Source organism: Geospiza fortis, unplaced genomic scaffold, assembly GCF_000277835.1.
Source record: "Geospiza fortis unplaced genomic scaffold, GeoFor_1.0 scaffold129, whole genome shotgun sequence".
In the NCBI taxonomy this organism is placed as follows: domain Eukaryota; kingdom Metazoa; phylum Chordata; class Aves; order Passeriformes; family Thraupidae; genus Geospiza; species Geospiza fortis.
In genome coordinates this window covers 952,709-965,707 of record NW_005054522.1, presented here as the reverse complement: position 1 = coordinate 965,707, position 12,999 = coordinate 952,709, and the positions used below count along the sequence as shown (strand labels likewise).

At 47.3% G+C, this 12,999-nt stretch overlaps 2 protein-coding genes across 2 annotated transcripts; both read right to left on the bottom strand.

Annotated features, from left to right (window-relative positions):
- Nucleotides 1–2,825: 2,825 nt before the first annotated feature.
- On the bottom strand, nt 2,826–4,794 carry LOC102039727 (endonuclease domain-containing 1 protein-like). Its single transcript, XM_031063699.1, has 2 exons — nt 4,510–4,794; nt 2,826–3,371 (listed from the first exon to the last, which is right to left on the bottom strand). Exons 1-2 carry the CDS (start codon nt 4,792–4,794, stop codon nt 2,826–2,828), a joined length of 831 nt encoding a protein of 276 aa, XP_030919559.1.
- A 5,119-nt stretch (nt 4,795–9,913) lies between these two features.
- Nucleotides 9,914–12,760, bottom strand: LOC102040406 (endonuclease domain-containing 1 protein-like). The gene is made up of 2 exons (XM_005429102.1): nt 12,479–12,760; nt 9,914–10,453 (listed from the first exon to the last, which is right to left on the bottom strand). Exons 1-2 carry the CDS (start codon nt 12,758–12,760, stop codon nt 9,914–9,916), a joined length of 822 nt encoding a protein of 273 aa, XP_005429159.1.
- Nucleotides 12,761–12,999: the final 239 nt, after the last annotated feature.

Here is a 12,999-nt window from a genome sequence, read left to right as displayed (position 1 = left end):
TGGGGATATCTTGTATGAGCTGTTGGCACCTTGACCCACTTTTTCATCCTCACTCGTTGGAGAAGTGTGTGGAGTGTGATGCCAACACTTGTGCGGGTGTTACAGCATCCTCTGGTTGTGTTTGGACACTGAACCTCCTGCAAGGATGGGCATTGTTACTTTACTGCTGGTGGAAATTTCAGTGGGAAGCAACTTGTGAGTTATATATGAGGTGAACCTGCAATCCAGCACTGCAGCAAGTAAACTTTATTGTGAATGTCTGTGTTGGGACTGAGCAAGGTGAAGGTCACAGCCCTTACACTGCTGTGCTGGTAGCTGCACAGATGTTGATAAGAGACCAGTGTTTTGGCTACTGCAAAGCAGCACTGTCCCTCTGACATTCCTTCCCCCATCAAAGAGAATGGGAGTGGGCAAGATCCTGGGAGGGGACACAACTAGGCCAGCTGACCTAAATTAGCCAAAGGGATATTTCATGCCATATGACTTCAGCTCAGATATATAAGCTAAGGGAGAGAGAATGAAGGAGGGGTGTGTGTGAGTTTTCAATGCTGGCCTTCTAGAGGAATTGTGCCCTGCTTCCCAGGGAGTGTCTGAACATCGTTGTTGATGTGAAGTAGACACTGGCTTTTGCTTTCTCTAGCTCTTGCACACCAGGCACACACCCTCCTGGAGTGTGTGTGTGTGTGGAGATTCCTCCTTGGAGTGGAGATGTCTCTCAAGGTCACTTCTCGCGGCTGAGCCAATGAGATTTGATCATGGTCATTGGTATGGGCGATCTCTATTTAATTGTTTTTGCTGGTTTTAATATAACTGCTTTAATATATTGTGCTTCAGAATGCACAATATTATACTAATAGTTATAGCTTCCATACTGTGAACTAAATAATTCTGATTAACATATTTCTGCCTTATCATTATAATCCTAAATAATATATAATTACATAAATATGCATGGTTTGCAATCCTTAAACCTATGGGACAGGTTGCATAAAGTTTCAATTACATCTATATAATCCTTTAGATGGAAACAATTGACAAAATCTGGGGCTAAGATTGGATCCATCTCCCTGAGAAGGAGTTTACCAAGCCAGGGAGTCCTTTCTGCAGCTCGTGACTCAACAGGAAAGTTTCTCTATTAACCTTTGCCTGAAGCTCCCATTCTGCCCACAAAACCATTTTCAAGGAAAAGGGACTCCCCCCAAGATCCCTAAATGTTCATGGTCAAAAGGAACAACAAAAATCAGAAGATACGTAAAATTCCACAAGGTTTTATTAGTAAATTACACACTTGGCGTGGAAATTGTTATGTTAGTCCCTAAACTACTCTATAAGCAAGTGGCAGTGGGTATCCTTTTATATATAAATTCTCCTGACCTGAAAACAGGTTTCTCACTTCTTAATGGAACACAGATATCATGTGACATTTGCTCTCTCAGACCTTCCTGGAAATTAATCAGAGATCTTTGGGAGCCTTGGGTTGTCTTGCTCCCTTCTACAATCCATTTGTCCCCCTGTATTCTGTTCTAGTGAGACCTCACCTGCAGGGCTGCCTCCAGCTCTGGGATCTTCACAACAGAAGAAGGTGACAAAGCTGTTGGAGTCCAGAGGAGGCCACAAAGATGCTCCAAGAGCTGGAGCACATCTGTTCTGGAGAGAGGGTGAGAGAGCTTCAGGTGAGGGAGCCTGGAGAAAGGACTCTTGGGAGAATTTGGACACCTTCCAGTGTCTAAATGGTTTTAAATGAGAAAGGGACTTTGGACAAGGGTATGGAGTGACAGGACAAGAGAGAATGGCTTTAAACCGAAAGCAGACAGGGTTAAATTAGATGTTAAGAAGAAATTCTTTACTGTGAGAGTGGTGAGACTCTGGCATAGGTGGTCCAGAGGAGTTGTGACTGCTCCATCCCTGGAAGTGTCCAAAGCCAGGTTGGACAGTGCCACGGGCTGCTCCATCCCTCGAAGTGTTCAAAGCCAGGCTGGACAATGCCACAGGCTGACCGCTTGGAGATGACCACAGCTAGCCCAAGCTCCTGGCCCGTGCCAAGAGTGGCTACTCCCTGTCTGCCCCTTGGGCTGCTCTGGGTAGCAGTAAAGCAGGGCTGCCTCGCCCTCAGAGGCAGCAAAGCTGCTCTGTGTGGCTGCTGCTAGAATCCTGAGTCAAGGGTCCAGAGTGAAGGAAAGAGAGGGATCACTTGTCAAGACACTGTAACAGGAGAGGATCCAGGGACAAGTGACAGAGTTCTAACAGCGTAACAGCATCTCAAGTATGGCAGAGGGAACATGGGGAGGATATAAACTTGGACCAATGGTGAGACACCTGGGGAGGGGCACAAGGCAGGGTACACATCATGACATTCAGTGGGACACAACAGGGGAGGAGAGCAGGCCAAGCAGACCAATAGGTATTCAAGGGATCCAGGATGGATGCAGAAGTTTCTGGAAACAAAGGTGGGGTTTCTGCGATGGACAAAGGAGGAGGGCAGGGTCTCCCTGAGTGGCAGGGAAGAAGACTCTGGAATAAGGGGTTGGTCTTTAGGTAGATGGACAGGGGAGTGGGTGGACATTGATCAGGGACAAACCCATATGTATGGGGGACAACTGGAACAAATAAATTTGAACTTCCAACACCACAACTTCATAACAAAGAAACTTACTAGCATGGGACAGGGCTTGGAGCCACCAAGGATAGTGAAAGGTGTCCCTGCCCATGGCTCAGGAGCTGAGACTACAGGGATGGTCTTTGAAATTCCTTCAAACCGAAACCTTTCTGTGATTCTATGACACGTGGCAAAAGCTCCTGAGCCTGTTCCAGCCAGGATGTGAGGCTTATTCTCGGGGACAGTCACTGTCAAACAGAAAAACCTGTCCCCTCCCATAGAGCTCAGTTAATGTGTCCTCCAGCTCTCCCAGTGTGAGGAGCTGAACCTGGTTCCTGTCGTTCTCAGCAATGACCGCCCAAGCCTTTATGTAGTTGTTGTCCACCACACAGCAGGCAGCTGACCAAAGGTGGCTGGGTTTATTAACCCTCCCCTTGGCAATGTAGTTGTTCCCAGGCACAGCACCCACGATGACATAGGTGGTTTTACAGCCCTGGGTCCTCCTGATCATCGTTTGCTGCTCGTAGTTGTTCCAGGCGCCGCCGTTGAGTTTTTCATCCTGGGGCACTATGTTGGTGAGGGTGAAGGTGGCCATCCTGCTGCTGTAGTCATCGTGGTGGCCATTGGGGTTCAAATGGCCCCGGTTCAAACCTGTCAGGTTCTTGTAGTCATGAAGGATAGCCTGGCTCTGGCTGAGTTTCTCTAAGGTGACGTTGTATCGATTTAAGAGTGTCCACTCTTTTTCCATAGTTTTGGGATAAGTTGGGCCAATCAGCTTGACAGGAAATAAAGAGAAAAAGGTATTAGTACTGGGGATGAGCATAATTGAACAGATTTCCCTAGAGCAGAAGTCTCTGAGTGTCAAGATCCTGTTTTTTGTCTTCTCCTGATGTGGTACAATACCAGATTAGTTGCTTGAGTTCCTATGAGGAACTCAAAATGCAATCAAACTGCAAATATTTTTTTTGTTTCAGAAATTAATTTCACGTTTAGTGCATAATATTTAGCTTTCCTTTAGAACACTGCATATGGGTTTCTTCTGCGGTTCATTTTCACCTAAATCAATCCTGCCCCTCTGTCCTTAGCAATGACATGAATTTCCTCTTTTTGTGCCCATTATTTGATTGGCCTATTTTCCTAAAGTTCTGAAGTTTGACTGAAAGACATCTGTGAGATCTCTGTTGGTTTTGGAGTTCTGTCTGTCTGCTGGGTCCTCCTAGACCAAGCCTGAGCCAAAGGTGCTCAGGGGTCACTGCCCATGGATGGAGATCACACCCTTCTGAATGGACCAACACTGATGCTCCTCACTTTGCACTGCCTGAAATGTCACTCCAGAAATCCTTCCACAGTTAACCTGACTCTCACATCTCCAGTGCCTTTTCCCTCGAGGCTTTGTGCCTGGGCCATTTCACTCCCTTCTGAGTTTCTCCTCACTTCTCTAACACCAATCACAAAGCCTGTTTGACTCTTCACTGGGAGCAGATAAGCTCTGCCAGGGATGCAGAACAGCTCAGGGCAAAGTGGGGATCAGATCCCAGCAGGACTGTGGGTCCCTCAAGTTTCGCCTCTCCTGGATGCCTTTTCCCCATCCCTTGGTCACCCAGCACAGCAGGTCACAGGGAGGGGAAGCATTTGACTTTGTCATGTCATGCAAAGTAATGTGATTTGCTGTTCCTATCAGGTGAAGGCAGAGAGCTGGGCACCTTTGGCATGTGATTCATCTCATGCTCCTGCTGATGTCTCAGATGCATCAGAGGAACCATGTGATGAAGATGTTTGAAGTTCAGTGAGGAGAATCCTGTCCAGTGTGTCCATTTGCATGTGTTTAGAGGAGGAAATAGAAAAGTTGGGTTGAATGCTGCAGCTCATCTCTGAGTGGCTGGAGAGTGATGTGCTGTACAGGAGATACTCACCTGAGGCTCAACCAGCCAAGTTTTAGGTCTTTTGCCCGGTCCAGGCTGGTAGATGTAAGCAGAGTAGACAGGAATACGCATCTTCCTGTCGTACAGGGTGGCAAAGTAATACTGGTTCTTGTAGCGCTGGCAGATCCAGGCTGGTTTCTGTGGCTCCAAGGCTTCGTTCGGGGGGATTTCATGGAAAAAAAACTGAGGACATGAAGTTTCAAAGGAGTTCACCACCTCGCTGTGTCCCAGCCAGAGGCAGCTGGGCAACACCTGCAGCAGCAGCAGCCCCAGCATGGTGGCAGGATTTCACTGGAGGGCTCTTGCTCCCCTGGAAGGCAAATGCAGAGGAAGGGACTATGAGAGACTAAGGGGAGGGTAACTTCTGTCCTCCTGGATATGGAAAAATCATCAATGCTATAGGGTTGTGCAGGGAGATGACTGGGGATAAAAGGATAGTGGTAGGCAAGTTACAGGAGAAAATGCAGTTGCTCCTCCCGGGATGAAATACAGTCAGCATACCTGGCCTCCCACACACAAGGAGGACTATATCTAAGGTGGGCCTAAACAGCAGGTGGAGTGGAGATACCATGGCCAGGCTCTGTCAAAACCCTTGCAGAGGAGAGGCCAGGCTCTGTCAAAATCCTTGGTGGCATTTTCTAGCTGATAATCTGCATGACAACTGAAAACCATGGAAGTCAAATGAAGATGTCCTGCTGCTGAATCAGCAACCATGGCAAAACTCCTCTCCTTGGACTGATGCACATCCCCATCCCAAGGTTACTGCAGGTACTTTACTGAGATATCCAGCCCCAAGGCATGAGAGCCTCTCACTGACAAAGATGTATGACTACATGCAAGCATCACCTAAATGTAAAGAAATAGTATAAAAGTGAATTAAAAATGGAGAGAAGTTATGGAAGACTCCACTGTAACTTCTGGGGTCAATTGGGCTGCACCTGCCTTCTCTCCCTCAGAGATGCCTATTGGATAAGAATTCTGCTTTATGCATGCTGAATGATTACCTCAAGCCAGCTTTTGCTGGGGATTAAAGCTTCTTAGTATGTTGTTCTGAATTAATATCTCACTTTGAATATCTCTTTGCAGTCAGATACTTTCACTGGCAAGCCTCAAACCTCAACCTGTCACAGTTTTATTAATAGTGTTATTCTGTAAACAGTTAAAGTGAGTCCTTCAGGGGCACTGGCAGTTTCTGGCAGTGGGTAAAGGTGTGGAGACCCAGGAGGTCTTTCTCTGGTTGGTGTGTGACCCTGAACAAGTCAGTCAAACCCTCCACCCAGACAACTGCTCAGTGAAGGGTCCCTACCACAGGACACCAACAGGCTGAGAAGGGTTTTGGCTTTCCTGTGGCAGTAACAGACTGAACACACACTGAAGGTTTGAGTAAATCTCCCTTTTTCACATGAGAGGATGAAATCTAAAATAGGTTTTAGGTGCCCAGAGGAGGCAATGGTGGGGGCATAGTCTGTCTGAGGGTGGTTCCAAACTCACCCAATGCCTAAACAACTCTCACAGCAAAGTTATCATGGAACTGAGATATGGCACTGGGACAAGGTCACCTTTTCCAACCTATTTCAGCTCAATTCAGAGCTCAGCTTTTGCACTGGCACTGGAGAATAAATCCTTCAACAAAACAGGCCAGGAAGCCCCTACTTCCAAACATGATCTCATAGAATCACAGAACATGCTGAGTTCGAATAGACTCATCAGGATCATTGGGTCCAATTTCTGGCCCTGCCCAGGACAGCCCCAGAAATCCAACCATGTACCTGACAGTATTGCACAAACACATTTTGTACTCAGGCAGGTGTGGTGATGTGACCACTTCCCAGGGGAGCCTGTTTCAGGGCTCAACCACCCTCTGGGTGAGAAACTTCTTCCTGATATCCAGCTTAAATCTTCTCTGACTCAGTTTCAGGCCATTCTCACTCCTTCCTGCTCTCAGCACCTTCCTACAGCACACACCTGCAGCTGGGCACAGACTCAGCTCAGCCCCCTGCCACGCTGAGCTGGGCTTTAATCTCATGGGCCATTGGGCAGGCAAAGAACAGCAATGCTGCTCTTCCTACAGCTCTCTGGCCCCATCCAGGTTCACACAGACACTCAGCTCTTCCAGTCAGAGCCAATACTGAACCCCAAATCATCCACCTGGGCTCCTGCCTCTCAGCTGACATTGGGGTGTTAAGCTACATATACCCTTGGCTCTGATGCAAGACATCTGGTCCTTTTTCTCTTTAGCAACCCTGTGACCAGTAAGCTGGAAACTAAGAACAGGAACAAGAAGTGGTGACTTTTTACAGTACTCTGCAGAACATGCCCATAGCTGCCCCAAATTAAGTAGAGAAGTTCCTGAAAAGTCCTTTTGTATGATCCCGTCCACAAGCTTAAAATATATTTAGCTAACCTTATGTCTAACTCAATATCAGATATATAGAAACCAGCCTACCGTGGGAAAGAGCGTCAGAGGATTCTGCTTGCAGCCCCAAAGTGGCAGAGGAGTCTCAAATGCCTCTGCTGCAGTCTCAGACTGGCTGTTTCTATATGATCTCCAAGTAGGCAGAGCTGTTAGATTTCCCACAGTGTTAAGAGGGGGTTCGTCTGGGAGTTCAGCCACCTGTGTTTGTCCAGAGGCCTCTTGCAAGGTCCTGGGTGGAGTTTTAGTGCTCAATAAACTCACCCCTCCTTCTTATTGAACAGTTTGGTGTTAATTTTCCAGGTGACTTGGCTTGAGTTTCTTTCCCAAATCATTCCTTCTATCCTCCTTTACAGAAAGTGTTAAAGAGCTGCAAAATTCAGTGCATGCATAAACTCTCCTTGCTCCTTGGAGAGCAGATGTTGGAGCTCAGCAACTCCAGCCTAGGCTTTGCCTATATATATTTATTCCAAAGCTCAGGAAAGTCCTGAAACGTTGGAGTAAATGGTGAGAAAGGAGCAAGAGCTTACCTTGAAGCAGAGTCTCACTGAAGAGTTCCTTTCTTCTTCTCCCTGGAGAAACACTTGGCTGATCCCTCAGGAGTCCCAGTGCAATATATACCCAGTCATAAATCTGCCCGTTGTCATAAACAGGGAATTTCACTGAAAAGAAAGGTTTTCTGTTATTATTCAGGGTGGTTCCTTACCACCCTGAAGTGGGGTGACAGTTGCTATTTGCAATGTCCTCAGGATTTCTCCCAGGTTCTTGCAGCATCATGTGTCAGGAGAAAATAACTGGGTCTGGTGACTTATCTGTTAATTTCCTCATTCCCCATGAATGGGGACCTACAAGTGTTTCTGTTCCTGGCAGAACATCTCTTGTGGCATGAGACTGACTGGCCTGTCTCTGAGTACACCCAGATGTTCAGTCTGCTCTTCTGCAGCCTCTCAGAACACAATTAGTAGGGTCGGCCTGCATATTTTCCCCTGCCTGATTGCAAAGGCTTTTTAAGAACCCTTATTCATGCAAAGCCTTCTGCTGAGAAGGCTCTGGGAGACCTTAGAGCTCCTTCACTACCTGAGAGTGGTTCAATGGAGAGGAGCTTTTGAGAAAGGTTTGAAGTGACAGGACAACAGGGAGCAGCTTTAAACTGACAGAAGGCAGAGCTAGATTAGATGTTAGGATTACGTTTTAGTCTCGAAAAGAGCAGGCTGAAGGCACTCTTCAATTGCCTGAAAGGAGGTTGTAATGAGGTTGAAATTGGTCTCTTCCACCATGCCAGTAGTGAGAGGACTAGAGGAAAAGGCATTAAGATGAGACAGGGGAAATTCATATTAGATGTTAGAAAAAACACTTTCAACTGTCATGTTGTCAGAAAATGGAAAAGGTTGCCCAGAGAGGTACTGGAGTCACCATTCCTGGAGGTGTTTCAGAGGCATTTGGATTTGGCACTGGGTGATATGGATTAGTGGTTTAAGGTTTACAGTGGTAGTGCTGACAGGATGGTGCAACAGGGTGACCTTCGAGGTCTATTTCAACCTTGAATTCTGTCATTCAGTAATTCTGTGAAACTGATTCCTTCTTCTTTTTGGCTTCCCAAGTATTTCACAAGCTTGCTGTGGAGGACAGGGCATTTCTGGGCACTGCCAGGGGTAGAGGTCCCCAGGACAGCCCAAGGAGGTGATGGAGGTGGGATTCATGGGGTTGGTCAATCACTCATAGTTCCAGAGCCTGGAAAGCTGAAGCAGTGGGCATGGGATGAGCAGGAATGAGGATGAGTGTGGTCTCAAGCCTCAGCCAGTGTGCAGAGGTGGGTGAGCAAGTCAGAGGCAGCCCCTGAAGTACTGGGATGTCTTTCAGCTTGAAATAGCACTGATGTCCTGGGAACTGTGACATTATTGGTAGTAGAAATTTCAGCAAGAAGGAACTTGTGGTTTATACATGAGATGACCCTGCAAACCAGGACTGCAGCAAATAATTTTTATTGTGAACTACTCAAGAAGTAAATGATCTGTCCTGTGATGATCTTTTGATTATGACATTGAATACTTTGAATACATTGAATACATTGAATACATTGAATGCATTGAACGCATTTCCCCAAATCAGTTCCCTATAATTTTGCAGAAAAGCTTCAGAAGCAGGGCAGAGAATTCAGGTATCCAAACAGTGCATCACAGAAATTTATCTTTGGCTGCTCAAAGCTTCCTTTATATCTAATGCCTCATCCTGCCTGTCTGATACCACAGGTGCTGCTCTCAAGGTGCAGTTTCAAAAGCAAGCAAACAAAAATATGTCTCAGGATCACAGAATCACTGAATTGTTGAGTATGGGAGGGACCACTCAAAATCTTCTAGTCCATACCCTTGGTCAAGGAGGGTCATCTAGAGCAGGTTGTCCAGAATCTTGTCCTTGCACCTGGAGTGCTGTGTCCAGGTCTGGGGCCCACAAAATGAGAAGGACTAAAAATATACTGGAGTGGAGTCCAGTGGAGGCCACGAAGATGTTTCAAGGTCTGGAACATCTCTGTTCTGGAGACAGGCTGAGACAGCTGAGTGTGTTCAGCCTTGACAAGAAAAGGCTGTGGAGAGAAGTTCAATCCCCTTCCACTACCTAGAAGTTCACCAAGAGATCTGGTGAGGGATTTTGGACAAAGGGATGGAGTGACAGGACAAGAGGGAATGGTTTCACACTGACAAAGGGCACAGTTACATGAGATGTTAGGGAGAAATTCTATACTGAGGGGGTGGTGAGGCCCTGTCACAGGGTGAGCAGAGAAGCTGTGTCTGTCCCGTCCCTGGAATGTTCAAGGCCAGGTTGGATGGGGCTTGGAGCAACCTGGTGTAGTGGAAGGTGTCACTGCACAGGGAAAGGGATGGAACAAGATGATCTTTGAAGTCCCATAACACACAAAGCATTCTGTGATTCTAATGACACGTGGGAAAAGCTCATGAGCCTTTTCCACCCAGGATATGAGGTTTGTTACGGGGGACAGGCACTGTGGAACAGAGAAACCTGTCCCCTCCCATAGAGCTGGGTCAAGTTGGCCTCCAGCTGTGCCCGTGTGAGGTTCTGCACCTGGTTCATGTTGTTTCCAGCAATGACCGCCCAAGTCTTCATGGCAGTGTTGGTCTGGCAGCAGGCAGCTGACCAGATGTGGCTGGGTACATTAACCCTGTTATTGGAGATGTAGGTGTTCCCTGGCACAGCACCCGTGATCACATAGGTTGTTCTACAGCCCTGGGTATTCTGAGCCATCGTTTGGTTCTCGTAGTCTTTCCACTGGCCCTTGTTGAGTGTGCTGTTCTGGGGCACTATGTTGGTGAGGGTGAAGGTAGCCCACCTGCTGTTGTTGCCGCTTTGGTGGCCACTGGGGCTCAAGTGACCACGGTCCAAACCCTGGAGCTTGTTGTAGTCTTGGTTGATAGCCTGACTCTGGCCAATTTGCTGTAGAGTGATCTTGTATCGATTACTGATGGACTTCTCTGTATCTATATCCCTGGAATAAGTTGGGTTGATCAGCTTGACAGGGTAGGAAGAGGAAAAGGTGTCAGTACTGAGGATGCATGTAATGAAACAGATTTCCATAGAGCAGAAGGCTCTGATGCTCCAAATTCCATTTATTGTCATCTCAGTGTATGAAAATGTATGAATCTGAGAGAAATCATACACGTGACCAACCCACATGAACACAAGAGCTTTAAAGAGCAAGCAGCTCAGAATCTGACTGCTCTCAGTTTGACTTGTGACCTTTGTGATCCAGCCTGCAGTCTGTGCTGGGAGCATGGATGTATGAGACAAGGAGCATTTCCCCACCTAGGATTGAAAGGTGATTTGGGTGGGACACCTCCCCTGCCAAATCTGCTTCTCTTTCCTCCTGTCTCCACAGCCCAAATCTGCCCAGGGCTCTCCCTGGATCCCCTCACACCACACTGTGATTCTGTGATTCTGTGATTTTATGTGGGGTTGCTACAGGTGCACCCCAGTCCTGGGACATCAGAGGTTGCCTCCTGTAACCCCATACACAGGGAGAAGTGTCAGGAAATCAGTCCTGGAGCTGAGGCTTCCCTGGGAGGGCTGCAGTTGATTCAAGAATGAACAGTTTTGCTCAATAAGCAAAAAGATCTCATTGTGAATGGAATCTGTTACAGCAGTGCTGGGAATGTGTCTCAGAGCTGATCTGGGCCAGGGAGCATTTTCTGCAGCATCATTGATATGAAAATAAAAAACATCAGCTTTTGAGAGGAGCCTGTAATCCCAAAAGACTCCTCTGAAAACGAAATACTCCAAAAATGCCTCTGGAGAACGTTACCAAAATCAAAGGTTTTTCAGGTATCCTGTGTCCAGGGTGTAGGAAGATAAAGCCAGTGATGGGTTTGGAGCATGCTGGTCTGGTGGCACGTGGCCTGTCCCATGCAGGGGGTTTGGATTGAGATGATATTTAAGGTTCCTTTCAACACAAAACACTCTATGATTCTATGATTCTACAAAAAACCAGAAGTTTTTATCCTTCCCTAATGTGGAGACTGCAGTGGTGCAAGACCAAATTAGTTGCTTGTGTTCATGTGAGTAACAAGTGCAAGTGGTTATTTTTTCATAACTTCAATACCTTGTTGTTCATCTTTAGGGAAGCATATATAGCCTTCCTCTGGAACTGGACATTATGACCTTGCACATTTTCACCAAAATCTCTCCTACTCTGCTCATAGAAAGGTCCAGAATTTGTTGTTCTTCTGTTCCTTAATTGGCCTGGCCTGTCTTACTGAAGTTTGTCTTGAAGGACATTTGTCTCCTCTAGAGCTTGTGAAGTTCTGTCTGTCTGCTGGATCCTTCTGCACCAAGCCTGAGCCAAAGGTGCTCAGGGGTCACTGCCCATGGATGGAGATCACACCCTTCTGAATGGACCAACACTGATGCTCCTCACTTTGCACTGCCTGAAATGTCACTCCAGAAATCCCTCCACAGTTAACCTGACGCTCTCATCTCCAGTGCCTTTTCCCTCGAGGCTTTGTCTCTGGGCCATCTCACCCCCCTTCTGAGTTTCTCCTCACTTCTCTAACACCAATCACAAAGCCTGTTTAAGACATCACTGGAAGCAGATAAGCTCTGCCAAGGATGCAGAACAGCTCAGGGCAAAGCGGGGATCAGATCCCAGCAGGACTGTGGGTCCCTCAAGTTTCGCCTCTCCTGGATGCCTTTTCCCCATCCCTTGGTCACCCAGCACAGCAGGGCACAGGGAGGGGAAGCATTTGATTTTGTCATGTCATGCAAAGTAATGTGATTTGCTGTTGCTGTCAGGTGAAGGCAGAGAGCTGGGCACCTTTGGCATGTGATTCATCTCATGCTGCTGCTGATGTCTCAGATGCATCAGAGGAATCATGTGGTGAAGATGTTTGAAGTTCAATTACAAGAATCTTGTCCAGTGTGTCCATGCGTACATGTGTGCATGTGTGTAAGGTAAGTGGGAGGAAATAGAAAAGTTGGGTTGAATGCTGCAGCTCATCTCTGAGTGGCTGGAGGGTGATGTGCTGTACGAGAAACACCTACCTGAGGCTCAGCATACCACGAACTAGACCTGCTTCCAGGTCCAGGCTGGTAGATGTAAGCAGAGTACACTGGAATTCTCCTGTCTCTGTCATACAGGGTGGCATAGTGATACGAGTTCCTGAAGCGCTGGCAGATCCACGCTGGGTTCTTTGGATTCAGGGCATCATTTGGGGGAATCCGTGCATAGAAGAACTGAGGACAACTTGTAAAGGAGTTCACCACCTCGCTGTGTCCCAGCCAGAGGCAGCTGGCCAACACCTGCAGCAGCAGCAGCCCCAGCATGGTGGCAGGATTTCAGTGAAGGGCTCTTGCTCCCCTGGAAGGCAAATGCAGAGGGACACTCAGCTTGGAGAGCTGATAATGGGCTGTGCAGGTGGGACAGAGCTGGCAAAGGAGCTGTCTATTCCCACTGCTCATTCATTGACAACTAAACTGGATTCATTTTCCTCCACTTCCAAAACTCCAGGAATACAGTAACAACGTGTTGGTTGTTATAACCAGATATGGTTATGAAGTAATGA

What these genes read in the sequence shown, in the direction of transcription:
- LOC102039727 (XM_031063699.1), bottom strand. Translation starts at nt 4,794, where the DNA reads ATGCTGGGGCTGCTGCTGCTGCAGGTGTTGCCCAGCTGCCTCTGGCTG. An exon ending in CTTGGCTGGTTGAGCCTCAG is followed by an intron (nt 3,372 to 4,509) that starts GTGAGTATCTCC and finishes TTTCCTGTCAAG; the next exon opens with CTGATTGGCCCAACTTATCC.
- LOC102040406 (XM_005429102.1), bottom strand. Translation starts at nt 12,760, where the DNA reads ATGCTGGGGCTGCTGCTGCTGCAGGTGTTGGCCAGCTGCCTCTGGCTG. An exon ending in CGTGGTATGCTGAGCCTCAG is followed by an intron (nt 10,454 to 12,478) that starts GTAGGTGTTTCT and finishes TACCCTGTCAAG; the next exon opens with CTGATCAACCCAACTTATTC.